Source organism: Lissotriton vulgaris, chromosome 9 (genome assembly GCF_964263255.1).
Source record: "Lissotriton vulgaris chromosome 9, aLisVul1.2, whole genome shotgun sequence".
Classification (NCBI taxonomy): Eukaryota; Metazoa; Chordata; class Amphibia; order Caudata; family Salamandridae; genus Lissotriton; species Lissotriton vulgaris.
Genome location: NC_141697.1, coordinates 855,761,080 through 855,787,845, shown reverse-complemented (window position 1 = coordinate 855,787,845; position 26,766 = coordinate 855,761,080). Strand labels below are relative to the sequence as shown.

At 44.9% G+C, this 26,766-nt stretch overlaps 1 protein-coding gene across 2 annotated transcripts in view; it reads right to left on the bottom strand.

The window, feature by feature from the left end:
* The window catches only part of LOC147692364 (cytochrome P450 2G1-like), a 905,835-nt gene that overhangs the window by 380,650 nt on the left and 498,419 nt on the right, over nt 1–26,766 (bottom strand). For both annotated transcript variants that reach the window (XM_086938588.1, XM_086938587.1), the window contains one exon: nt 23,483–23,624. In XM_086938588.1, coding sequence (XP_086794714.1) covers nt 23,483–23,624 — 142 coding nt within the window. The remainder of the gene's footprint in view (nt 1–23,482; nt 23,625–26,766) is intronic.

Sequence of the window (26,766 nt, the reverse complement as noted above, 5' to 3'; positions counted from 1 at the left end):
CTTTATGAGTAACTACATATGTTTTAATCTTGTATATATGAGAATTGATGTATATAAGTAAGTATATGTGAGAGTGAGAGATTGAAAGAGTTCCTGTTTAAATAAGTATGTGTTTCTATAAGTGATTGTTTAAGAGAGTGAGTATGCGTAAGTTTCCTTAGAAGTAATGTGCTAATGTGCGTATAGTTGTATATGCAAATAAATGGATGTTTATTAGTTTATTTGCATGTGTGAGTATATGTAAGAGTAAGTTTTCGATGACTGTCAGTGTGTAACAGAATGAATAGGGGTATCACTACATATGATGAGTGAGTATATGTATGAGTGAATACATAAAACTGTTGGTGAATGTGTGAATTTGTATATAGATGGTGAAATTACTGAATTGGTTGTTGTAACTGGTATGGGTATATCCACTTTTTTGTTAATGTTAGTTTCTATTTTTGAATATGTGTTTCAAAGGTTACTTTACAGTGAAAGGAGGTCTGTCACTGTGTTACAAGGATTGTGTCATCAGTGATGTCATGAGTGATGTCACTGACCATGTCATGAGTGATGTAATATGTGATGTCATCAGCAGTGCATTGCACGCGCAAGTTATAGTGAGTCCAACTAACTATAACGTGGGAATTTCAATGGTTTTATATCAGTAAAATTTCCAGCTAACTATAACTGGTGTGAAACCTATGGTTTTTTCAGTGAATTTAATAGGTTTTTTAAATGCTAATTCCTAACTATAACCGGTGTGAAACCTATGGTTTTTTCAGTGAATTTCATAGGTTTTTTAAATGCTAATTCCTAACTATAACTGGTGTGAAACCTATGGTTTTTTCAGTGAATTTCATAGGTTTTTTTAATGCTAATTCCTAACTATAATTCTCACTTTATAAATAAGACTGTTAGCACTCTAGTTGTTCTTTAGAACACTCTGGTACATTCTGTCATTGGGCTACAGTTGGGCTACATCTAGTTGAAATTTGGGCTACATTTACATTTTTTGGTCTCTGGTGGCCATCTTTGGGCTACATTGGGCTACATTGGACTACATTTGGGTTACATTTTGGCATTTTGGCATATATATATAGCCCAATGTAGCACAATATATATTTTATCAAAGTTAATTTTCGTAAAAACCACTTAAGAATAGGGCTACCAGTCCCTACAATTTTTCCCATTTTTTATTTTTTTATTTTTTGCTTTGGAGCGCTCCCGGTGCGCTTCCCGGGGAGCGCCCCGAAAAGCGTACTTTTATAAAGCGCCCCCGGGCGCGCTCCGAGGAGCGTCCCGTAAGCGCCAATATCGCGAACGAAAACATGATCATGACGTATCGCGTAGCCGCGTCCGCGTGATATGCACGGCGTAAGCGCACCCGGAAGTACTCGAGCGAATACGATCGCGCAAGGTAAACATCCGACTCGCTTACGCTACGCGACCCGAAGCGCCCCCGGGCGCGCCCCGGGGCGCGTAGCGTAAGCGCGTCGGGTCATGTGACCTGAAAATAACACTTTTCATTGGTTCATAACAGTTTTAGTTTCATAATGATGAAGCCCCTGGTCTTGTGACCTGAAAATAACACTTCTCATTGGTTCAGGACAGTTTTTTTTCTAAATGATGAAAGACCCCACCTTTTTTCCTTATTCTGACTTTGTCCTTTGACTGAGGAAGACCTGTTTGTACATCTCTGTACCTTTTTGATATTAATAATGGCTTCAGTAGCAGCAGCAGCTGGTGCATCTGCCCCACCACCACCACCACAACCACCAAGAGGACCACCTCAAGATTATATTGGTGGTCAACAACAGGAGGAGGAGGAAGAGGAAGAGGAGGAGGGGAGGAGAAGATGGCTGCCTGAAGAAAATACTCCATACAAACCCAAGCCACACATTGTATGGGAGTTTTTTTCAATCCCAGAGGGCAAGAAAAAAGTGAATGCGCCCAAGGTAACTTGCCTAATATGCAATGATGAACTTTCACGGGGCAACCCAAACAAAAAATATTCATTTGGTAACTATACCATGATTCGTCATATGACCAGAAAGCACCCAAACAACTACTCTCGTGCTGAGTTCAGGGAACTGGCCAGTAACCTCCCCCAGTCGTCAAGGACCACCTCCCAAACAAACCAACCCACTTCATCGGGACCAGAAACATCCGAGATGATGCCTTGCATTCAGCCAAGATTTTCTGATTTTAAAATCACTTGTTCTGCATGTGGCAAGCTTATCGCCTATGGTGAAAAAAGCGTTAAGCTCATCGTCCTTGCAGGTGATAATCACAAGTGCCCCAAAAAGAAGTAATTTTTGGGGTTTTTTATTTTTTTGCTCCAGTTGAGCCAGTTTCAATTCCCTTTTTTTGTTTCTCCCCCTAAAAAAATACAAAAAAAATATAAAACTGTTTTGAAAAGCCAAAAAAAGTTCAAAAAGTTCAAAAAACACAAAAAAAATATAAAACAACAAAAAGAAGAAAAAAAAAAGTTCTTTTTAGAACTACCTCCAATTTCTAAATAGAAACTGCATTTTTTAAAAACTCTGTCATCTTTTTTCCTCATAGTACGCTCCCCGGGCCCCTCCCCGGTGCGCGTACCGGGCGCTTCCCCCGCGCAAAACGAAAAAAAAAAAATATTTTAAATGCCCCGCGGGGCCCTTTTATAGCCCCCACATCAAACCTAGGGGGTCAAGGGGGGGTCTACCCTGCCCCCTTATGGTCATTTCCCTCTTTGTTTTGCCCACCTCTCGTGTCTCGATCCTACCGAGACACAAGATGGCGGCCGCTCCAGACTGTTTCGAATGTTTACAGACACCCGAGAGCCAATCAGCTTTCCGTGCGCACCTCGCGTGGCGTGCCCGGTGCGCGTACCGGTGCACGTACCAGTGCGCGGCTATAGATATATATATTTTTTTGAACCTTAATTACTCAAAATCGACTGGAGCACATATTTTGAGACATAACAAAGGCACATCGGGCTACCAGTCCCTACAATTTTGCCAAGTTTGGTGGAAATCCATTCAGCCGTTCCGGCTAAAAGTGAAATCGACCGCCCTATGGAAATTAACATGGGGAAAACGCGTTTTGGGACCCCCCTTTTATCTCGGCCCCCGCTTGACAAATCCCCCCCAAACTTTCAGGGAAGGACCGGAACGCCGCGAGGCCATTTTGAGGAAATTTTGAGGCAGATTTGTCAACCGAACCAAAGTTATTCCAAATAGAATTTTGAGATTTAACATTGAAAAAAATCCTTACTATAACTACCTACTGGCGACCGCCAGTAGGTAATATATATATATATATATATATATATATATATATATATATATATATATATATATATATTATATATATATATATATATATATATAGTTGCCAGGGCCTAGCCCACTGTGTGGTGTGGATCCTGGACTTCAGCGGTCTAGCCGGCAGGCATCCCACAGCAGCTGGGGAGGCGGACCTGGAGAGCCTGGCGGGCCCCTGCGCTTATCATTCTTGCTGGCCCTGAGTCTGGTTGGACCTGGTGAATCTGGCTGGAGGTCAGGCTTGGAGACAGTCCATCACATTGTTTGGCTAGCCCTGCCCATGCTGGGGCGGTGGGGGCCACTGTCCCCAACCCCATTTGTGGGCTCAGTGTCAACTCTGAGATATTTGGCTACTATAGGATCACCTGGTATCTACGCGGAGGGTGGCTGCGACTCAGACTGTCAACACCTGGCTGGCATTGTTCTTGAGGGACCACTTAGAGAGCAGTGAGCGGACATGGGGAAACTAGACGCCAAGCAACCGAAACTTTCATTTGAACTCCGCAAAGCCCCTAAAGGGAATAGCCCCCCGGTAGAGTAAACTGACAGAGAGAACATGGCTGCTGCGCCAAAAGCAGAGCTGAGCATACGAGCCATGTTCACTGAGCTGAAGCAATCCCTGGCAGTGATAGACCTTAAAATTGATTCAATGTCTGATCGCCTGGACCAGCTGAAAGATTAAGTGGCGAAACAGGACGAGCGCATCTCGGAGGTCGAACAGCGGACCTCCGTGCTGGAACACGAAGGCACGACGACATGCGAAAAACTGCACAGCATGGTAAAGGTGCTTCCGGTCATCCGCCTTAAAAATGAAGACCTTGAAGCTCGGTCTCGGCGTAACAATCTGCGCATTTTGGGTGTCCCGGAGTCCACTGACATTACCCGGCTGGGAGATTACGTCGAGGACATGCTTCGATCCCTGTTTGGGGAGGCCCTGTCGTCTGTGTATGTGGTGGAGCTTGTCCACAGATCCCATGGAGTGCGGCCCCCCGGTCACCCCGCCTGCCCCATCATTACGAGGCTGCTGAATTATAGGGACCGGGACACAGTGCTACGAAAGGTCCGCGACCTGCATGACATCAGATATCAGGTCCATATTGTTTCATCTTTCCCGGACTTTACACTATCTGTCCAGGTGGCCCACCAAGTATTTGTGCCCGTCAAGCGGATGTTACAGCAGCAGATTATCAAATACCCTCTTCTCTACGTGGCAAAATTACAGGTTTTTCACTCCGGAAAGATATCATACTTCACGTATTCCAAGCTGGCCACCAAATTTGCCTGCAGTCTTAAACGCCCACAGCTGCCGGTCACCACCATGGACAAGGATCAGTTGGCAGTCGACAGACTAAATGAGAATGACTGATCAATATGCGTCAGCCTCACTTTACTAGAGGAGTTTGTATGGATACTAGTGTTTAATGGGTTTGATATATGTTTCACGCCCCCTGGGTATTTGCTTCCACTGGTTGTTCGAGGCAGTCAAGCGTTGCAATGGGTGGCAGCCTGATCACTACTACAAGCCTTATTTGGTCTCTTACCCAGCCAACCAGCTCTCTGGGCTGGGATATGCTGTGCTCCCTGGTGCTGCCTGGTGCTGCCCCCTGGGATGAGTCCTGTGTTGCAATATGCTGTTGGCCATTTGCGGCCTAGTTGGGTATGGGGTGATGCTCTTCAGCCTTGTTGGGTGGCCATTTGCCTTGGGTGGGTAGTGGTTTTGCTGATTGCAATGTTCATTGATTGTTTCCCTCTAGTATTTTTACCCTCTCTCTGGCCTCGCCATTGCAGCTGTGGGTTCTATGCTCCCTCCCCCCTTGCTTGTAAATTGAGGTGCTGCAGTAATGGTTGAACAACCAAGTGCCAAAGGCACTCTTAAAGCCATCACCTGAAATGTGAGTGGCTTGAATGACTGTAGAAAGGTGTGTCTCGTAGCAGCACTGCTGAATCACCATGGGGCGGATATCTGTTTTCTAAAGGAGGTACACCTGACGCAGAACACATATTCACGCTTGCGAGCTGGCTCTATGGGAGAAACATTTATAGCAGGTAACTCTAGCTATGCGAGGGGCACTGCTATCATTCTTAGAAAGGGTATACCATCGCACACATGGACTGTAATCCAAGATCCCATGGGTCGCTATGTGATGGTCTCTGGTATCCTTGGCAGACGTCCATCATGCAACTGCAGGTGTTGATGGAGGTTTATGGCATGATTGATGTCTGGTGTCGGACCAATCCGCTTGGCTGTGAGGGAACCAGTGTCTCTACTGAGGGCCCTAAGTAGTTCAGAAAAGATTATTGGCTTATCTCCCCATATGTTAACACCTGGGTTAGACACTGTGCTCATCTCGCCCGCACCATTTTGGACCATGCTCCAGTGCTGCTGAAATTTGCATTGCCAGATGCGCCGAGCAGTTCCTGTAGCTGGAGACTCCCTGCTGGAGTGGCATGTGACCAGGTCCTCCGAGAGGACATAGAAGTTGCCAAAACGGAATATTTCAAGCTGAATGAGGGATCAGTGGACTCCCCATCCACATTATGGGTGGCATTTAAACAGTTATTAGGTGTAAGTGCATCTCTAAACAGGCCGGCGTTCCTCCGCGCATTCCGAGGAGACTTGAGGCAACTCGAAAGTTTGATATAGTCGCTTGAGCAGGAATACTTTGAAACTAATCGACTCCGAATTCTTGCGAAGCTCAAGTCGAAGATGGTAGAATTTGAGGAGGCTGCGCTAAGGGAGACACAGTAATTGGGGAAGGAGGCGAGTGCTCGTCAATATGGTGTGTCGAAAAGAGCTAGTAAGACCCTTGCTGGACTGCTTCGGAAGCCCTAGGCAAATGAGTACATCAGCGAGCTGCACATGGGCGAGGATGAGTTAGGGGTTGGGCAGTGAAGCAGTCCAGGCCGAAATGATGGCGTTTTATTCCGCGTTATATGTTGCATGCCAGCCGGAGATTCCTTCGGATCTGCTTTCCTTCTTTGATTCGATTGAGATGGTCTTGCTCAGTGGCTCTCTCCGCACGTACGTCGACAAACCATTCTCTGTAGAGATTCATTCGGGCTATGCCCGGTGATAAAGCTCTGGGGTTGGATGGGCTCACCTCAGTCTCGTATAAGGCGTTTCCACCGCTGCTTGCGCCCCATATTCTTTACATGTATGAGGACTCCTCAGAACAGGGCATCCTCCCCCCCTCCCTCCTTGAGGCTCTCGTTGTGACTATACTCAAACCAGATAAGGATCCGTTACTGTGCAACTCTTAACAGCCTTTAATAATGATAAATATTGATAATAACATTCTTGCTTAACTTCTTGCCTTGCGTCTGCTCCCACTGCTCCCCACAATCCTCAGGTCAGATCAATGCAGTTTCGCCCCAGGTCGTAGGACTGCTCATAATCTCCGTACCCTTTTTGCAGTGCTGCAGGGGGTTGATCCTGCCCTCCCTGTGGCAGCGATATTCCTCAATGCAACCAAAGCATTCAATACACTGGAGTGGCTCAAGCTATTCTCGTTGCTTGCCTGTATCGGCCTCAGTCCTGAGTTCCTTAAAAAGATAGCATTGCTCTATACCTACCCCTCAGCCAGGCTGCAGATAAATTGAGTCATTCCCCTCCCCTGATTAAAGTCACCCGGGCACCAGACAGGGGTGTCCGTTGTCACCCCTCCTCTTTGCTGTCATGATGGAGCAGCTGGCGGCCCAGTTGCGACAGCACCATGCGCAGAGAGAGCTTGATTTCATGCCCGAGATAGTCCTTGAATCATTGTATGCAGATGACATAACTCTTTACATCCAGCACCCTGCAGACAATCTTGATCCCTTCATACAGGAGATCATTCGATTTGGCGGCCTCTCGGGCGTCTCCATAAACTGGGGGAAATCTAATATTTTCCCACCTACAGCTGCAATGGTAGCATTCCATTCAGAGTTCCCAGTAAAATGGGCTGAGTCCCCTGTGAAATATTTGGGAATCTGGGTCAATAGGGACCAGGAGGAGCTATGGCGATACAACTATGGAGTTGCTGGAGAGCAGGCTTCCCCACTGGAGAGTACTCCCGCTTTCACTAATGGGGCGTCTTGCTATCGTGAAGAGGGCACAGAGGACTCCTTGATGGGATGACCTATTACCTACTGCGGCCGGCCGTGCGGGAGCAAATTGTTTCTTTCCCAGTGGCACCACCAATGTTCCATGTCCTGGAAGCATTTTCGTCAAACCCCTCACCCCGTAAACCTATAACTTGCCTGTACACCGGTATTCAGCAAGACTATCCTTTGTGTATGCCCTTGGCCCATACCGCTTTGGAGGAGTGCTTGGAAGCTCTTTTTGAGGAGGGTGTGTACCTATTGCTGCACGCAATCAGGAACATGTCGCCCAACTATAGGCTTAGATTAATCCACTTTAAATTTCTCCACAGACTTTATAGAACCCCGGAGTGGCTGTGCAGGGCGCTTTTGAGTGTGGAGGTGCATTGTGTGCGCTGTGGAGAGCTTGAGGCCTCATTCATGCACCTCGCATGGGAGTGCTGGGAAGTTGCAAGCTTTTGGGTATGTGTGTTTGATGAATTAGATGTTATGCGGGAAAACAGAATCAAGCGTACTCCATTAATTGCCTTACTAGTCTATGTCAAACACTTACCTAAAGGCATTAGAAGACTTGCTGCAATGATGCTGCTGCTGGCGAAGAGACGGTGGCAATGTGCTGTGGCCCCAGACACAAGCCGTGCAGGGATGAATGGCTGAAAGACCCAGCGTTCTGCCACACACAGTTGACTGAGTTCTGGGATCTGATGCCCACACAAGCACACCCCTGGGTATATGGGAACCATTGCAAAGGTTTTTGCAAGCGCAGCAAGATGATCATGCTCAGGTCTCTGCGGTGTATGGGTAGGCAAAATGAGATTTGATGTGTGCATGATGGTGGGGCTTCCGTCCAGCGTCTGCACTTCAACAGTCTTTTACTACCACCAGAGAGGTTTCCCGTTTCCCACTTCTTTCCTCCCCTGTTCCTCCTATTTCCTGGGTGCTCTGATGTACCCCTACGGTTAGATGGCGACTGCACATGCTTATGCTGAGCAGCGAACTGATGAGAGAGAGGTTGGACTCTATGGACCAAAGCACGCCCTAACAGTCACTTCACTAATAAGCTTTACAGCACTGATACACAAATGTACATTATGTCTTACGCTGATGGTCTTGCTCTTTCTTAAGGTGATTTGTCACTGTCTGTAACTGTTTAAATCCTTAAATAAAGGTTTAAAAATATATTTATATATAGTTAGAAAAATGTAAATATATAGTGATAAATATACATAAATATTATTACTTCTATTTTTTGTAAATGTGTTCACACTAACTTTAGGCATCAATATATTTACTTTTTATTACTTTTAGTATTTAATGGCTATTTCTTATCCTGGCAATAAATAAATACATTAATAAGTAAATCGGCTAAAAGTAGCCATGGCAAGGACAAATCTATTGGCCGTACCACAGTGTGTTTTCTTTAGCTTTCAGCACTCCCTATCAGTGCACATGTTGCCTTGATTTGTAGTACCTCTCCTGCCTGTTCCACTGTCTAACAGTGCTGCTTTATGATGTGTGTGATCCTGCATCTCTTTTCAATAATTGTATGCATCGGAGGCAATCTTGGAATGCTTTTGCATTCATTTTTCAAAAAGACTGATCATGTATCCTGAAGTGTGCGTCCATCTGCTTCTTAAAGCATGTGTTGAAAGACACTAGCAGCCATTTTTTCATGTTAATGCCAACGAAAAAGCATTGGTAAAACCAATAGCTCAGCTTTTTAGACCAGAGACAAATTGGCTTTGCAAATGCTTGTAATTATTCCAACTCCTTAAATCTGTGCAGTGTAAGGATACTTGTTTCAGAATATATTTGTGAATCTGACAAAAAAATAGAACCTCTTAGGAATAGAACCTGTTAGCATTCATTTAAATTATCAACTTAAACTGTAAAAGATGGTGAAATTATCGGGTATGCTAAACTGACTGGATTGTTATGGCTTTTAGCAAAGAAAATATTTTTTCCTCATGAATTCCCCCATCAACTATTGTTTATAAACAGATGTTCGATGCATTGAATTGATTTGGTATGGTGTTTAAAGTACTTACAAAAATAATAAGGAACTGTTGCAAAAAAAAAATATTAGATAGATGTATGAATGTTTGTGCCGTAGATTTTATTAATTATCATGACATTGTATATTTTTGTTTAAATGTATGGTTTAAATCTTTTTTATTGAGGGAATATGCCAGCAAGTGAAATAATTGGCATTGTTTAACTGTTAAGGGAAGGGAAAACAGGAAACATCTTAACCAACACTAGGAAAAGGAGTTAAGCGGAGAGAGAACAGAAACACATTCCCACCCCAAAACCATTACCCCTCCTCCCAATCCCAAAAATCGGAACACCTTGTTGAATGATTAAAACATACTTGCTAAATCTCCGATCTAAATATATCTGCTCATATGGCAAGGGCTGCATCTGGTAGACGAAAAAGTCATAAATAGTTCGAGCATATGAGTTCTCCGAAATCATGCGTTAGAAGGGACAGAAAAGGACGCCAGAGTTTCCCAAAGTTAGCTCCTGGTTTGCAAATGTCTAGAGATTCTTTCCATGCCCAAAATAAACCATAGCTGTGATGCCAATTTGTATGTGTAGTGGGTTGTGGTGTACCCCAATGTGTTAGGATGTTCTGTATTGCTGCTCCCAGTGCAAGGCCGATATGTCTGCTACGTTTCGATTTCAAAAGGTAGGTTAGGGGGATTGATACGCCTAGTAAGACATAAGCAGGGATTTTGGGTATCTCTGTATCGAGGTGGGTGTCTATCTCATCCAAATATGTGACCAGTTTGACTGAAGTTGTGGCCATCCATTCCTATAATATGTGTATTAGAGCCCATTGGTTTCTACAGTTTCACCTGCATCTGTTGCTACAGTGTGGGTATATCTGATGTAGTCTGGGGGTGTAAGGTATCAGTATGTGGTGATTTTGACCTATGTTTGGTGAGGGAGGTGTTGCTGGCAGTATGTCGAGCTCTGAGATGTATGTCACTCCATTCTTTCTCAGTTAACTGCCTCTCTAGTTCCTGCTCCCATCTATCTTGGCCCTTGGTGTGTACATGTTTGTTAGTCTATATTAGGAACATATAAATCTCTAAGATGAGATATTTGTCTGTAGAGCGGGAGATGAGCCAGTGGTCATAAGCTGTGAGGGGTCTCTGTATGGATGGTTTAGTGCTAGGGTGTAGGAGCCAGTGGCAGAGTTAAAGACAGTGTAAGCGTTCTGACTCTGGGTGACCAAAGTCGTCATGTAGTTGTTGGAATGGTATTACTCCGGTTTTGTCTATCATGTGACCTGATATTCAGTATTCTTCCATTCAGTGAACGTCTTAGGGTTTAAGCCAGGGATGAAAACTGGGGGCCGATTCACAAAAGCAATCTGAGAGAACATCCTAAACGTACTACTTTTGGTATTTACAGAAGACATTTAGTAGTAGTAAAGTTAGAAATCCTAGCTTTACTACTACTAAATGCCTTCTGTGAATACCAATAGTAGTAAGTTTAGGATTTTTTCTCAGATTAGTTCTGTGAATCGTTCCCTGGATTATCAAATAGAGGGGTTAGTGGTAAGGGAAAAGAGGTAAGTCCATGTTTGGTATTCGTTTGGTCCCATATTTTCATACATACTCGATTGGCAAAAGGTATACGTTTTGGGGTCTATTTGCTTTTTTGAGAAAGGGAACCTTCCACAGCGATGTCCCTGCAACTGCTCTATCTTGAAAGAGCCAGTGTTTCTCTGACTCTGGTTGATACCACTCCACCAGGTATCGTATCTGAGTTGCTTGGTAGTACTTTTGGAGGTCAGGAATACCTAGGCCTCCAAATTTGGGGGGTATAGCCCAATTATTTGTGCATATGAGGTAGTTTCTCAGACCATATGAACTGTGAGATTTCAGCTTGTATCTTGGCCAATAGTCCCTCCTTAGTGGGGCTAGGGGCAGTGTCTGGAAGATGTAGAGAATTTTGGGGAGTATAGTCATTTTGACCAATGCTATTTGGCCCAGCCAGTATATCTGGTGTTTTTTTCAACTGGACATTTCATGTCTCACCTGTTTTAGGAGATTTTGGTAGTTTATTGTTGAGATTTGGTGTAGTGTCGGGCTAATTTATTACCAAGATAGGGGAAATCAGTGGATACCCATTGAATGTGGAAATGTGTTTGTAGTTTTGTGGTTTGTTCCGGGGGCATTGAGAGGCCTAGTGCAAGTGATTTTTCCATATTTATACCAAAACCAGAGGACAGATTATAGGCCTTCATTTCAGCTATGAAGGCGGGTAGGGGGTGTTTTGGATTCACCAGGGTCAATAGAACATCACCTGCGTAGAAGCTTGATTTATGATGTGTCCCACCCCAAAGACTGCTCCAGTGATCTTGGAGTTATCCCTTAATCTCTGAGCTAGCGGTTCCATATATAAAGCAAATAAAAGAGGGCACAGTGGGAAGCCTGGCCTTGTGCCTCTGCCTCTCTGGAAGGAGTCTGAGATATATCAGTTCACTCACACTGTCGCCATAGGGTGTTGATAGCAATTCATGATTTGTGTTTTAAATTTGTCACCAAGGCCAAAGTGTGTTCAAGGAACGGCCAGTGTACTCTATCAAAGGCCTTTTCAGCATCTGTGGCTAGAAGCATAGTCAATATGGATGTCCTTGTAGTGTTTTAGATGATGTGCAAGATGCGTTTAGTATTGTTTCCTGTCTGCCTGTGTGGAATGAATACAGCTTGGTCTGGATCTATGATTAAAGGGAGAAGTGGACCCAATCTGTGCGCTAGTATACCTGTGAATATTTTGAAATCAATATTAAGCAACAAAATAGGTCTGTATGAGCTACATTGCTGTTTATTCTTCCCTGATTTGGGTATCACTGCTATTGAGGCTGCCAACAGCGAGGCAGGAATTGCACAGGGTTGTGTGAATGGGTTAAAGAGTCTTGTTAGTATCGGGCGAGAATGTGACAGAATGCTTTGTAAAAGATAGAGGGGTATCCTTCTGGTCCTGGAGATTTGGAAAGTTTTAGACATGAGATGGCGCAGATCATTTCTTCAGGACGTTCCTTGGTGATGCACAAGGTTTGCACCCCTTCAAGGTAATCTATGCTATCTAAGGGATCTAGGTCTTGTTTAGTGTATAGTTGTGTGTAGAACTCCTTGAAGGAGTTGGCAATATCACTGTCATCTGTAATGAGTTTGTTTTCTCTATTTTGTAACGAGGAGACTCTTGTTGCCCGGTGTTTTAAGCAGAGTTTACTGGCCAAGAGCCGACCACATTTGTCTCTTAACGTAATAAGAGTGTCAAAGATGGAGTGCAGCATATTCTGCTCCATCGAGGTCTAGCCCAGCCAGTTGAGCACGTAATGCTGTTAACTGGCACCACACTCTTGGGGCGCCCGTGTGGCAGTAAATGCGCTCCATTTCTTTAACCTGGGTAATGAGGCTGTCTCTCTTTTCCTTGCGTAGATTATTATCTGTGGCGGAGATAGAAATTAATTCACCTTTTATGAAAGTGTTTAGTGCCACCCCTAGGATTGCAATAGAGACATTTGGAGCACCATTCATTTCTAGGTAGCTGGAGATAGCTGTTGTGATTTGGGAGATTACTTCTAGCCTGTGAAACAATGTTTCACGCATGCGCCATGTTCGGCGTGGCGCCTTGGTCGGATCTATTCTCAAGGAAAGTGTTACCAGTGAATTGTCGGAGATTACTGTTAGGAGAATGTCTGTGTCTTGTGTTAAGCTGTGTATAGTTCTTGTGGCTAGGAAATAATCTACACCTGCATACCTTTTATGTGTATGGGAATAAAATGTATATTCCTGTCTCTCTGTATGAAAAGATTACCAGACATTACAGAGTCCCAGATCCTTAATCCACTTGAGCCCGCTTTTCAAAAGTGCCACGTCTGTCCATGTTGTTGTGTTGATCTATCTAGATCTGAGTTTGATACTTGGTTAAGATCACCCTGTAAGAGGACCTCTGTGCCGGTTGCGGCTAGGGCCTCTGAGAGTACCTTACTTAAGAACAATTCTTGGCCATCATTGGGAGCATATAGTGAGGGAAGACTTGTGATCCTAGCCGATAGCAGTCACAGGATAAAAGGTGAATCTCTTGGAGTAAACATATGTCACCGCCAGAATTCTCTAGTTAGGATAATATTGCTTTACGTTTGATTGGATTATTTAGCTCCTTCACATTTAACATCAATATTTTCAAGGTGTTATCTGGCTTCTACTTGTAGGAAGGGCTGTAAAGCCTTCCTGTGCTAACATGTTATGGATGAGGTGGTCGGCTGAGTGGTTGCACATGCCGGATAAGGTATAGTGCGTAGACATGGTGATCCATTGTATAGTTCCCAAAAAAAAGAAAACCCCAATTAATATGTAAAACTAAGTTGAGGAAAGCTCGTAACATAGTTCCTGAGGCAGACCTGTGTCCTTCAGGTCTGTAAGGCAGGGAAGAAAGTGGGGTCCCAAATGTGGCCTGTTGTCCCACCCCCAAGCCGCGTATGCAAAATGTACTCATCTCTGCAGGTGTTCTATGATTCATCTGCTCTGGCCAAGGCTTCTGGAATGGAGTGGAGAAGTGCAATTTCAGTTGGGTCCGGACATGTCAGGCCGTTCTCCTGTGCGCTGTTGTTGTTCTGGTTACGTAGCAGTCCTGTGCAGGCAGATGATGTGAATGCTGTTCCAAGTCTATGTCAAGGATCTGACAGGTTTCTGTGAGGGAGTGGAGTTGATAGAGCTTGTCTCCCTGGTGAAAGATGATGCGGAAGGGTTGTCAGCAAGAGTAAGTTATTCCTTTGTCACACAAGTGCTGGGTGACTGGTCTGAATTCACAGTGTTTTTAAAGTGTAATTACTGTTAGGTCTTGGAAAAGGGTTGGAGTCTTGCCACAGAAGTTCAATAGATGTTTCTCTCATGTCTTGTGGAGGATATCTTCTTCAATAGGAAAATCGTGGACGCATACAAGCATGTCTGCTGGGGGGGCTCCAGGTGGGTGAGCCCTCCCCACTTGATGTGTGCGATCTATCATGATCTTGTGCTCAGGGGTTGTTCCCAGTCTGTATCAGAAGAGGTCACGCACATATGTATGGATGTCGTCTCCCCCGGCCTTGGATGTTATTCCATGAATACGTATGTTACTACACCCGGATCTCTTTTCAAGATCTTCAGCATGGGCCTATAGATCAAGTTGTTGTTCCCGGAATTGGAGGCCCTCTCTCTGCAGGGAATGCAGTTCCTCTTTGTGGCTATCTCCTCTTTCCTCCCAAGGAGTCAATATCTTTTCAGGTTTCTCTGATATCTTGCGAGCAGTCTTTTTTAAGTTGTTGGAGGTCTTCTCTCAATGAGAAAAACAGCGACTCCAGGTAAATTCTGGTGACTGGTTCATCTTGTGCTGATCCGTCCGAGTTGCGGGATGTTTCTGTGAGTGTAATTTGACCCCCTGTTGCTGTGTTTGCGGATCCAGTAAGCATGCCCTTAATCTTGTGGTCTTTCTTGTTATGGGCTTAGGCCATCATTCAGTGCAGTTTTTGGAATTTTTGAGCTACAGGAGAGCTGTGTAGTAGGTACGTTCTCGTGTTTGCCTTTCTTCAGTCTTCGGCTGTGGCTTCAAGGTCTAGGAGCCCCCGTTATCTGCTATATTGCGTTGGGTATGGGTTCTGGTACCTTTGGGGTTCAGTGAATGCCTCCGATGACAACAGCCTTAATAATTTAGTTTTGAACAAAGAACTGCCTCAGACACCATTGATTGTATTTATCTTTTTTTCTCTCAGAAGTCTTTTCAATTGACTCTCGATTCGCTCTTGGTATTCATCTCTTTTTTGTAGATTTTATACATTCAGGGTTCCTATCTCCGATTATTTGAACATACCCTTGTTGTTTTCTTAAAGCAAAGCAGTATTTACAACATTTACAACATTTACATATATAGAGACATTAACAATACAAAAAACTATTTTTCTTAGACAAGCAATCAAAAGCACGGTACATATACATACACTTTATCAGAGAAGCATTGTTTTCACCTAATGGTCCTACTTATTTTATCTTATTGGGAAACTGTGTTTTATAATCCTCAATATGTGGTACTCTTTAGGTCCAGTGGAGGTCAGAGTCTAATCAAGCATTTCTAGCTTAAGTTTAGTTTTTCTGTCTCAAGATGCCTGACATTTGGCATTATTTTGGTATTATGTACTCTTGACCTCCTTATATATATTTGCCAACGCGTTTCGACCTTCATGATATTTGCACTGGAACGTTATGTTTAGGTGAAGGTCTTCATCAGGGAGGGGCTATTTTCAGGTAGGACATTCAGGGGCAGATTTATGTTAACTGGCGCATCCCGAGGGATGCGCCAGTTAACATGCGCCACAGTGCGCCACAGCTACGCCACCCATGGTGCGCTGCATTTATGATGCGGCGCACCATGGGGCAAAAACGGCACAGATGCGTCACGCATCTGTGCCGTAAAAGTGACGCATTGCTGGAGTTGCGTTGCAAGCGCGACGCAGCTCCATCAATGCTCTGGGGGGGCCTATTCTTTCAATGCTGCCTCAAGCCTTTTGCCTGCTTCAAGCAGGCGCAGGGTTTTGACGCAGCATTGCCCTGAAAGTGACTGAGTGAAATCTCATAGATTTCACTCAGCCACTTTCAGGAGGCGTTCCTGCGCAGGAACCCCCCCCCCCTGCGCAGGAACGCCTTCTCATGGCGCAGTGCTGTACAACGTGACGCATCTCCTAGATGCGTCACGTTGTAAATAGGGCGCAGGGATGCGCCACGTTTCCGCGCCGTTGCGTCACGCAACGGCGGCGTAAACGTGGCGCAAGCCCTTCATAAATCTGCCCCCTAGTACCTGTGTTGAATGAAAATGGTTATACTATAAAACTTTGCTTTTTTGCTGTAATCATTATTAGCTGTTTAATGAGCTAGGCTCCTCACGTACCTTCTCGCTGTACCTTCTATCTGTAGTACAGTATTTCGCATCCTGTATTATTAAAGTTATATGTTAGCAGGGCTAATCATGTTGCTTCCAATTTGGATAAGCTTTTGTTTCTGTGGCTCACAACCTACCAGGTCTTAGTAAAAAGAGTGGAGGTTCCTGGTGTTTTAGCGCCTCAATAAAAAAGACTTCTGAGAGAAAAAACAGATGAATACAGTCAATGGTGTATGAGGCAGTTCTAGTTTAAATGATTCCAGCCTCCGACATCCATAACTGAATCACTCCCCCAGTGTTAATAACAGCCTTATTAACTACTTGCATGCTCATGACGGAGCCGCTCCGTCATGAGCACAGCGCAACCGCGGCTCATGAAGGAGCGGCTCCGTCACGAGCATGTGAGCGCCGCTCGGCACCCCCCCCTAGCGCTGCGGCGGAATTGCCGCCGCAGCGAAGGGGTTAATGTCATTGTTGTGGGGTAGGATATTGATCTGTTCCCCTAGCCCAGGGTGTTGCACGGATCTGCGGATCTCACCTTGTTATGTTATGAGGATTTGTAGGAGAACATGGCTACCCGAAGGCCTCCCAGTGCTAGGCATGAGACACAGTGAAGCGAGAGAAGAGGAAGTTATTCACACTCATTGAGCAATCAGATTTTCAGTTTTTTTACTGAAAGATGATTCTGATGCTATGAATCTTGTCTCGTGCGGAAGTTAGTTCCATAGCTTGGGCGACAGGTGGGAAAAAGCTCTTATCCCCCATTTGGCCCTTTTTATTCTAATACATTTTAACAGGCTTTCATAGCCTAACCTCAGACTTCTATTGGGGAGATATAGGCCTACCAGATTTCTGATCTTACTGGGCCCTTTGTTGTTTATGGCTCTATGGGTCAGACAGAGTGCTTTAAAGTTGATTCTTGCCTCAATCGGGAGCCAATGTAACTGCCTATGATGCTTCCTCACTGATGCCTGTATTGGAATCTGACACACAAGTCTGGTCATTGCATTCAAGACTAGCTGTAGCTTGTTAATGACATATTTAGGTGCATCCAGAAGGAGGGAGTTCCTATAGACCAGGCATGACGTCACCAGAGAATGTATGACCGGTTTTCTTAGCTGTATAGGGATAAGGTCAAGGATCTTGTGAAGCATTCTTAACAACCCAAAGCAAGTGCCTACCACCATTCTTGCTTGGGTCTCGATGGTAAGGTCCTTATCCATCCAGAAACCGAGATTCTTAATGGCAGTGTCCTGGACTGGAGCAATCCCTAGGCAGCTAGGCCAGCTGACTAGAGGCCTGGGTACTCCTATGTTACCGTGGACCATCAGTTCGGATTTGTCATGGTTTAATTTCAATCAGCTCCCTGTCATCCATTTAACCACTTGTTCAAGACAAGGTGCCAGCTGGCTTGACCCACCATTAGTTCTGAAATCAAGTGATACCACCAGCTGGGTGTCGTCAGCATACGAAATCACGGAGATGCCATATCCCTGAACTATGTCCGCCAATGGGCGCATGTAGATATTAAACAACGTACAACTTAGCGATGAACTCTGTGGCACACTGCAAGTCAAAGGCTTAATGTCAGAGAAGAGGTTGGTTTCAATAACCTGGAAGGACCTCTCCTCCAGGCAGGACCCCAACCAATTTAAAGCTTTGCCCTTGATACCAATTTCCCGGAGTCAGTTCGCCAACAAGCCATATTCGAATTGCCAAATGCTGCACTTAGGTCTAGAAGTAGTATCGCAGCTGCTCCACCTTGATCAAGGGTCATTTTAAGTTATTCAGACAATGCTAGCAAGGCGAATTCCATGCTGTGCGGAAGGCGGAACCCCATTTGTGTAGGGTGTAGTCAAAGATGATCTTCCAAAAATTGTGACAATATTCTGTTGACATATTTCTAAAAAATATTGCTATTAAATGGGAGAAGTGATATTGGTCTGAAGTTCTCGGGCAGAGCAGCATCTAGACCTGTTTTTTAGGCAAATATTTTAATATTGCCTGCTCCCATATGGTAGGGACTCTGCCTGTCTGTAGGGGAAGGTTTTGCATGTCAACAATTGACAGCAGAAGGGCCTCAATGGCTTTTACAAGAATCTGTGGGAAGGCGGGATCTACAGGGGAGCCTGATCGAATCTCCCTCATGAGTGATTGTACCGTCTCCTTATCCAGATCGAGAAAATAGGTTAATGCAGGAGTTACCCCCACCAATTGATCTGTATCATGACCTTTAGAAATGTTCCGCTTCGCATGAAGGGAACTATAGATGTCTATAACCCATTTTTGAAAATAGGTGGCCAATGCGTTGCATTTATCCTTTGAGGCCTGATGAAGGGTGGTGTTTTGTAAGATCGTGGATAGAGATTTTACCGATCTGAAGAGCTCTTTGGAAGAGTTCTGAGCTTGTGCGATCTTATCCTCAATGACCCTTACCTGCTCCTCTTTATTTTTGCTGTGATAGGTTCTGATCGCCAATTTATACTAAACTTTAAGTTGAAGATCATAGCTCTTTCTCCATTCCCTTTCTAGCTTTTTACACCCTTTCTTCAAAAATGCTAGCTGAGCGTTAAACCAGGGTGCCTTTTTGTATTAGGTAATTTAAGATTCGATTTGGGTACCGCTTTATCCAGTGACTGAGAATCCACCTTTCCCAGTTGGCATACACTTCATCAATGCTTCGACTGTATTAAAGCATGAGGACAACAGGGATTCTACCCATACTTCTTAATTCAACTTAGCCCAGTTTCTCAATTGGGGAGATGAGGCAGACTTGATAGATTAAAGGTTGGTCTTTACTACCTCCATCTTGTCTAGAGCAAAATAAAGATGGTGATCAGACCATGGTACTGGCACCTGAGGATGTATTGAAATGTTAGGGTCATTAGTGTTCACAGGGTCAAGTATGTGTCCTTTGATGTGAGTGGCCGATGTTATTAATTGGGATAGTGCTAAGCTCTACAGTCTATGCTCTAACCTATTAACACTAAGGACTAACTGATCCCTGAAGTGCACGTTGAGATCCCCTAGGATAGGGATGTATGACGTTACGACGCATACTTTAACAACACATACCATTACAACGCAATTTTTACAACGCAGGATCCTTTACAACGAATGCCTTTACAACGCATGACATTACATCGCAGATGCTATTACAACGCATGCCATTACAACGTAAGTATAGGTAAGTATATAATTTTAAATAAAAATGTAATTAATAAATATTTAATTAATTTAATTAATTTATTTATTTTTTTAAATATATTTGTAAATATATATATATATATATATATTAAAAATAGTGTAGGTGTTTAAAAATAATATTCTAACTCCAGGGGGGTGTAATAGTAGGGTAAGTGCTGGATAATGTAGGGGTAAAAATTACTATTCTAACTCCAGGGGGTTGTAATAGTAGGGTAAGTGCTGGATAGTGTAGGGGTAAAAATTACTATTCTAACTCCAGGGGGGTGTAATAGTAGGGTAAGTGCTGGATAGTGTAGGGGTATAAATTTCTATTCTAACTCCAGGGGGGTGTAATAGTAGGGTAAGTGCTGGATAGTGTAGGGGTAAAAACTACTATTCTAACTCCAGGGGGGTGTAATAGTAGGGTAAGTGCTGGATAGTGTAGGGGTAAAAATTACTATTCTAACTCCAGGGGGTGTAATAGTAGGGTAAGTGCTGGATAGTGTAGGAGTAAAAATTACTATTCTAACTCCAGGGGGGTGTAATAGTAGGGTAAGTGCTGGATAGTGTAGGGGTAAAAATTACTTATATTTTTTTTATAACTTTTTTTAATTAATATTAAAATTACTTAAATTAATTTATTTATAGTACATTTAAAAAAAATGTTATTATTAATATTTATTAAATAATTAATATTTATTTAATTAATTTTTTTTTAAATTAAATAAATGTTTTAATAAAATGATATACTTACCTATACTTACGTTGTAATGGCATGCGTTGTAATAGCATCTGCGATGTAATGTCATGCGTTGTAAAGGCATTCGTTGTAAAGGATCCTGCGTTGTAGTAGTTGCGTTGTAAAAGTAGTCCATTGTAATAGTTGCGTTGTAACGGTTGTTTCCCCTAGGATAGTGATATTGGTTTTCTTCATCAATGGACTGGAGACTTAGGGCCATATGTATAATCAACCTGATTTGCGATTTTCAAATAGCGATTTTTAAGAAATAGGTATGTATGTACAAAATCGCATTTTTTTGCCATTTCTTAATATTCCTTAATTGCGATTTGCAAATTGCGAATCGCAATTAAGGAAAACTTTCCCATTCATTTCTATGGGCCAGGAGGCCCATAGGAATGAATGGGAAGTTATTCTCAATTTGCGATTCACAGTTTGCTAATCGCGAATTGAGAATGATTTCAAGGGTGCAGGGGTGTCCAAAGGACACCCTGTTGCACCCCTGAAATATGCATGGGTGCACATGTGGCGCACATACATACCCTAAGGGCATGTATGTGCGTCACATGGCACTTTGAAAAATGCAAAAATGTGCATTTTTCAAGGAATTCGCGAATTACCACCAACTAGAAGTTAGTTGTAATTTGCGATTCCTTAAGGACATTTTGCAAATTTTTTTTGCGTCATACATTGCATTTAAGGAATCACAAAATTTGTGATTCCTTAAATGCAATTGCAAAATAAGGAATCACAAATCTGCGAATTTCGGCCTTTGCGAATGCGAATTTGATTGATACATATGGCCCTATGTCTATAAATCCATTAAAACCTCTGCCTCGGACCCAGGGGGCCTGTAAATTAGCAGCACCGAGAAGGTGTGGGCTAGTGAGAAGGTTATTGTAAATTGACTATATTCGCTGTCCGGGAAAGGGGGATGTTGGAAAATACATTTTCTAGTCTATGAATATGAAACCCTGGGGGCAGGGCCATCAGAATGTCTGGGGCTGAGGTATCATTAAGCCCAATTTTAGTAATGAACAGAGCATCAAAACTTCCCTCCTCCAAAACCAGATGAATATGAATTTTATGTCTGGGGAGCGAGCAACTGTTGATGAGGCCAAGGGTCAGGAGGCTTTGTCTGTTTGGCACGTTGGACCATCTTATTTACTCTGCCCTCTCGATTTTTATTGTATGTTTGCAGAGCTTGCATCCCTGTAATCCCTTGACATATGCTTCCAGTAGACCCCCCTGTCTCTGCATGGTGTTGAAGTTTGTCCAAGCGATAGAAGGGGCACCTTGGAATAATGTATTCTCTGTATTTGAGCAGGGTCGGGCGTTGACGGGCGTAGAAGGGCTTGTCTTTGGCGCATTTTCCATGTACCAGCTGCACGCCCGCTGCGCCCGCCTGCTTTTTAGCTGATATTTAAGGCATCAGAGGTCTGAACACTCGTCCGCTGACCTCTGGCGCCACACACAACTCTATGGTAGAGAGGGTTAACACTACCTCTCAACCACATTTCCTAGTAATACTCTATGATTTCCAGGCAATTCGGCTATGGCGCGGTGCTTACTGCAGGAGCTGGTCACACCCAGGTAAATGCCACCAAACAATAGGTAGTATTCCCCCAAAACACAATAAGGCATGAGAATTAAAATTAATAAAAGAATAAATTTAAAAATGAGTATGCGAGGGCACATTACAAGTCTGTAAATGGGATTGACCGGAGTTTCTCAAAACCAGACTTACATGGTACGTCCCAAGCAGAACCCTACGTTCCTCCGGTTCTAAACAGGTCCAAACCTCCATCTTTAAGAAAACCAATTGGGGAGGCAGAACCTTTTTCCACTGTGCCTCCAAGGCATGGAATGAATTCTCGTTCCATTTCAGAAATGCTCCAGACCTCATCTCTTTTCACATGGGCTTAAAAACATGGTTCATCTCTCACTAAGCAGCTCGATGCTCCCCAGGTCACCAGTACTCAGCGCCAGGACACTCCAGGTTAGCAGTGCGCTGTATAAGTACAAATAACAAAATATAACCCCTTAAGCTCCTACTTGCTGTCGTCTATTACATGGGTGCTCCTGCTTTGCAGCTGACATTTAAGGCATCAGAGGTCCGAACTCTCGACCACTGACCTCTGGCGCCACACACAACTACATGGTAGAGAGGGTTAACACTACCTCTCTACCACGCTTCCCAATAATGCTCTATGATTTCAGGCAATGCCGTAATCCTTCAGGATTGCTTTATTTCTGCTAGCTCCACATGTGTGAAGCTTGACTTGCTGCTCAGGCCTCTAGTTCCTGTGCAGATTTCTTAAGGTGAGGATGCCCCCCTCAGCCAGATCTATGTTCCTGCCTTTGCTAGCCTCTTGTTGATATACACCCGCAATGTTTTAGTCTGTGGGTAGCTCTTCCTTTGAGCACGGATCACAAGCTCTATTCAGGGATCACTTAGCCGCAACTCTTATAGGTTGTGTTGTCTGCGTTAAAATTTGTTACGACTCCAGTGTGCTCTGTTTCCCTCAGGCTGTAAGGCTATCTCGCGGTAGTCTCTCATGCTTTCTATGTTGGCCAAGCAGCTCCTATTCTTCTGGCTCTGTATCTACGCCATACCTACAGCCCTATTCCTACTGGGTTATAATTGGTCACAGTGGTGTGGGGCTGCCTCCGGCCTTCTGATTCTTAATTGTTGTTCCCAGGTGATGTTGTGCGCAACTCCATTTCTCAGAGGATGGTAGCCATCTTGGTACCTGGCCGTGGGGAGGTTCCTCTGCGAATCGATGTTGCTCCGATGGGATTCCTGCTGCCTCCCACTTCATTTTATGGGCACTCAGCATTCGTCCAGGGTCCAACCCAGAGGCTCCCCTGTGGCCCAGTGTACGGGAGTTAGGCCCACGTCTGTTGCATCATTCGGGTGTCGTGTGCAGGATCAGGCTGATGACCGCTTGATTGTACCTCCGCTCCCCATCCCGGTCTGCTTCAAGCGTCTTATTTGCTCCAGCTGGGACGAGTTTTGGGGTTCCAAGATTAAGGTCCAACGCACCGGAGCTTCTGTGCAAAATACAACCTCTTAACAGCTTAAGAGGCTTAATGGCGGTGAAGGGGATGGAGAGATGGGATTCAGATGTCCCACTCATCTGCCATCTTGGCCAGGTCCCCCCTGTTAAATTAATGACTGCCTTTTGAAATTGCATCGTAATTTATAACATGTAACTAACAACGATGTCATAATGAATACAATTTTATTATTAATAACCTGTAATCTGTGGATGCTTCAGCAAAATCAGGAATCCATATCTCAGGGTGGAACTGACTGTCTCTGTCCCAGCAAAGAATAGATTTTCAATGTTTAGTACCAGGTTCTTCAAGTTGAACACAGATGAAGGATTATGCTTCTCCTAAAAAATATAATTTATGTGCAGAAATGAGAAAGGAGGAAATCAAAAGGATTACTTTTCTTGAACAGTCAAAATTAATTTCATACTTCTTCAATTCCGTCTTAATTACATTTATTTTAGAGGATGAAAGTAATCTGCTGATGCAAGGTTATATTTACTTTCATACGTCTGTAGGTGCACACAGGGTTCCCCTGCTGTGCTTTTGCTTAACGATTCGCTTTTCAGGGTGCATGCTTCTCTTGGCACATGCCCCGAGCACACAGTGTTGGGCTGTTATGAAATAAAGTGTGCATGTCACTCAGCCAAGCACTCAGGAACACTTGCATGTCTGTTACGAAGACAGAAGCGCTCACTGCCCCATATCCATTGGCAAGCCCTATTAATTTCCCTAGATAACTCTAAAGCCAATGTAAAGTTAGATTTTTATTGTTTTACTATAAAGAGCATGAGAGAGGCCCCAGGACAGTCCAGAGAGGGCAGTCTTGGGATGAAACCCTGATGAGCCCCTGGCTGCATGAATAATAGACACCATAGCAGGTGAAGCAATAACATGCCAAATCATTATACTTTTTATTGCAAAGCTACTTATTAGTTGCCCATGTTTTTCTCTCTTGCTGCGTAGCTTGTTTTACAAGTTCTCACATGCCAGTCAGTGAGGGACAGAATTGGCCAATTTAAACACAAGGCAACTCTGCTACTAAAGATGCTGCTCTGTGTTGCATCAAGAGTAAGAATTAGGGAAGAGCCGTAGCTACTAAACAAATTATGGTGCTTCTTTCATTTCCAGCCATAGCTCACAAACCTAGTGCCTAGCGCCACCCACATACCAGGGGGGCAAAGGTGTCTGTGTGATGTCTGTGTGATGTCTAGCACACACTTTGTATTGGTAAAGAACCCTTTTAGTACAGAAAATACGGTCACCACAATACGTTTTTGGCCCTTGCCTGTCGCGGGTACTTGTGCCTCCCACAGGAGTGAGGCACTGTTTGTATAGGGAGATCTCGTGGTACGCTTGGTGGTAGGAAATGCCCTGATTACTTACCAGTAATCTTCATTACTCTGAGTTAGTCTTCCTCGCCACAAGACTAACGTAGTGAGCTTCAGCTACACACCAGAACCCCCCAAAGCAAAAGTTAGCCTCCCATGCCTCTCATTCCCTCCCAATATGGCCGACCCATACACCTCCTGACCACTATAAGAGGCCAAACCCCAAAGCCTGAAACTACCAAGCCACACCATGAAGCCGATAGCCAGACAGGGAGGGAGGGGCGGGAACTCATGTGGCGAGGAAGACTAACTCGGACTAATGAAGATTGCCGGTAAGTAATCGGGGCATTACCTCCTCGTCAGTCTTCCTCGCCACATGACTAACGTAGTGAGCACATACCCAAGCCAGAAAGGCATCATGGTACACAAGAAACCACCACCAAGGTGGAAACAGGTAAGAAAAACAATGTTTAATCCATTGTGAAAAGAACAACAGAACCACAACAAATTCCAAACAAGGGACAAATCAAGGGGAGGCAGAACCAGCACTCAGAACAGCCCCCACAAAATCCCCAGGAAGAGAGCCCCCCAGGACCACCCGATAGTGTCCCATAAACATGTGGGGAGACGACCATGTACCAGTCCGGCAGATATCCTCTATGGACACACCCTTAAAAGAGGCCCAAGACACAGAGACGCTCCGGGTGGAACGACCCTGGACCACCCCCGGGGGATGAGATCCCTGGGAATCGTACGCCAGCAGGATAGCCTGCTCACCCAGCGACTCAGAGTGGACACCGAAGGCTTGTGACCAGAACGCACCGGACCAAAGGTCACAAACAAACTGTCACACTGACAAAAATCGGACGTGCGGGCCAAGTAAATCTCCACCGCACAACAGACATCCAGCAAGGTCAGGGAGACATCCCCCGCTGGGGAGAAGGAAGGCAAGGACACCTCACGAGAGTGGTTAGCTAGGGAGGGAATCTTAGGCAGAAAACGGGGATCATAGCACAGCACCAGCCGGTCCGGTAAAAACTTCAAGAAGGGAGGAGAGCGAAGGAAGGACCCCAGCTCGCCCATACGGCCAGCCAAGACAATGGAGCCCAAGAAAACCACCTGGAAGGTGAGGAACTTAGGATCCACCGACTGAAGAGGCTCAAAGGGAGGACCCTACAGAGCCCGCAGGACCAAGGGAAGATCCCAAGGAAGCGCCGGGCACACAGCCCGAAGCCGCCACAGAGAACAGCTCCGCAGCAAGCGAGCCACCAAGGAATCCAACCTATCCAGATCCGGACTGCGGAAGACCTGCAGGGCAGCTCACTGAGCCCTCAGAGGGGAGGCAGCCAACCCCAGAGAAAAACCTTCCGACAGGAAATCTAGAACCTTCATGGGGTCCACCGACACGGGATCAGAACCCAGCAGGCCGCACCAATGGGAAAAGGAGGACCAGTGACGGGAATAGAACATCAAGGTCGAAGACCTCTGGGAACCCTGCAATAAAGAAACTACCCCCGGGGAACACCCCTGGGCCAACAAGGTCACCCTCTCAACAGCCAAACCTGCAAATGGAGCCGGCGCAATACCGCCCCCGGTAGAAGAGGACCCCGCAAGGGGAACGGGCAATCTGGAATCGGCCAACACTCCCGAACTGCCAGTTCGCGCAGGAGAGGATACCAGGAAAGGCATAATGGAGACCCCTGGGCCAAGGGAGAGACAGAGCATCCACCCTCCAAACCCCCGGACACGGATGGAGAGCACAAAAGGGAGGCAGAAGGGCATTGCCCAACTCCGCGTACAGATCCACCTGAGGGAGGCCAAATTGGAAGACAAAAGGAGTCAGGGAGAGGGCACTCAAGGGAGGGAACACTCGACTGAGATGGTCTATCACCACATTCTCCGACCCCGGAAGATAGACAGCCCTGAGAGACAAGACTGCCCCCTCTGCCCAGGACAACAGTTCCTGCGACAGCAACCACAGGGAGCGCACCCGGCAACCCACCTGGTGGTTGATTTAACACCACAGCACCTGGTTGTCCGTCCGAATCAAAACATGATGACCCCGGAGAGAGGGAGGAAATTCCCGACAGGCCAGCAGGACTGCCTTCATCTTGCGGAAGTTGGAGGAGCAGTCGGACAGAAGAGGGCCCCATTG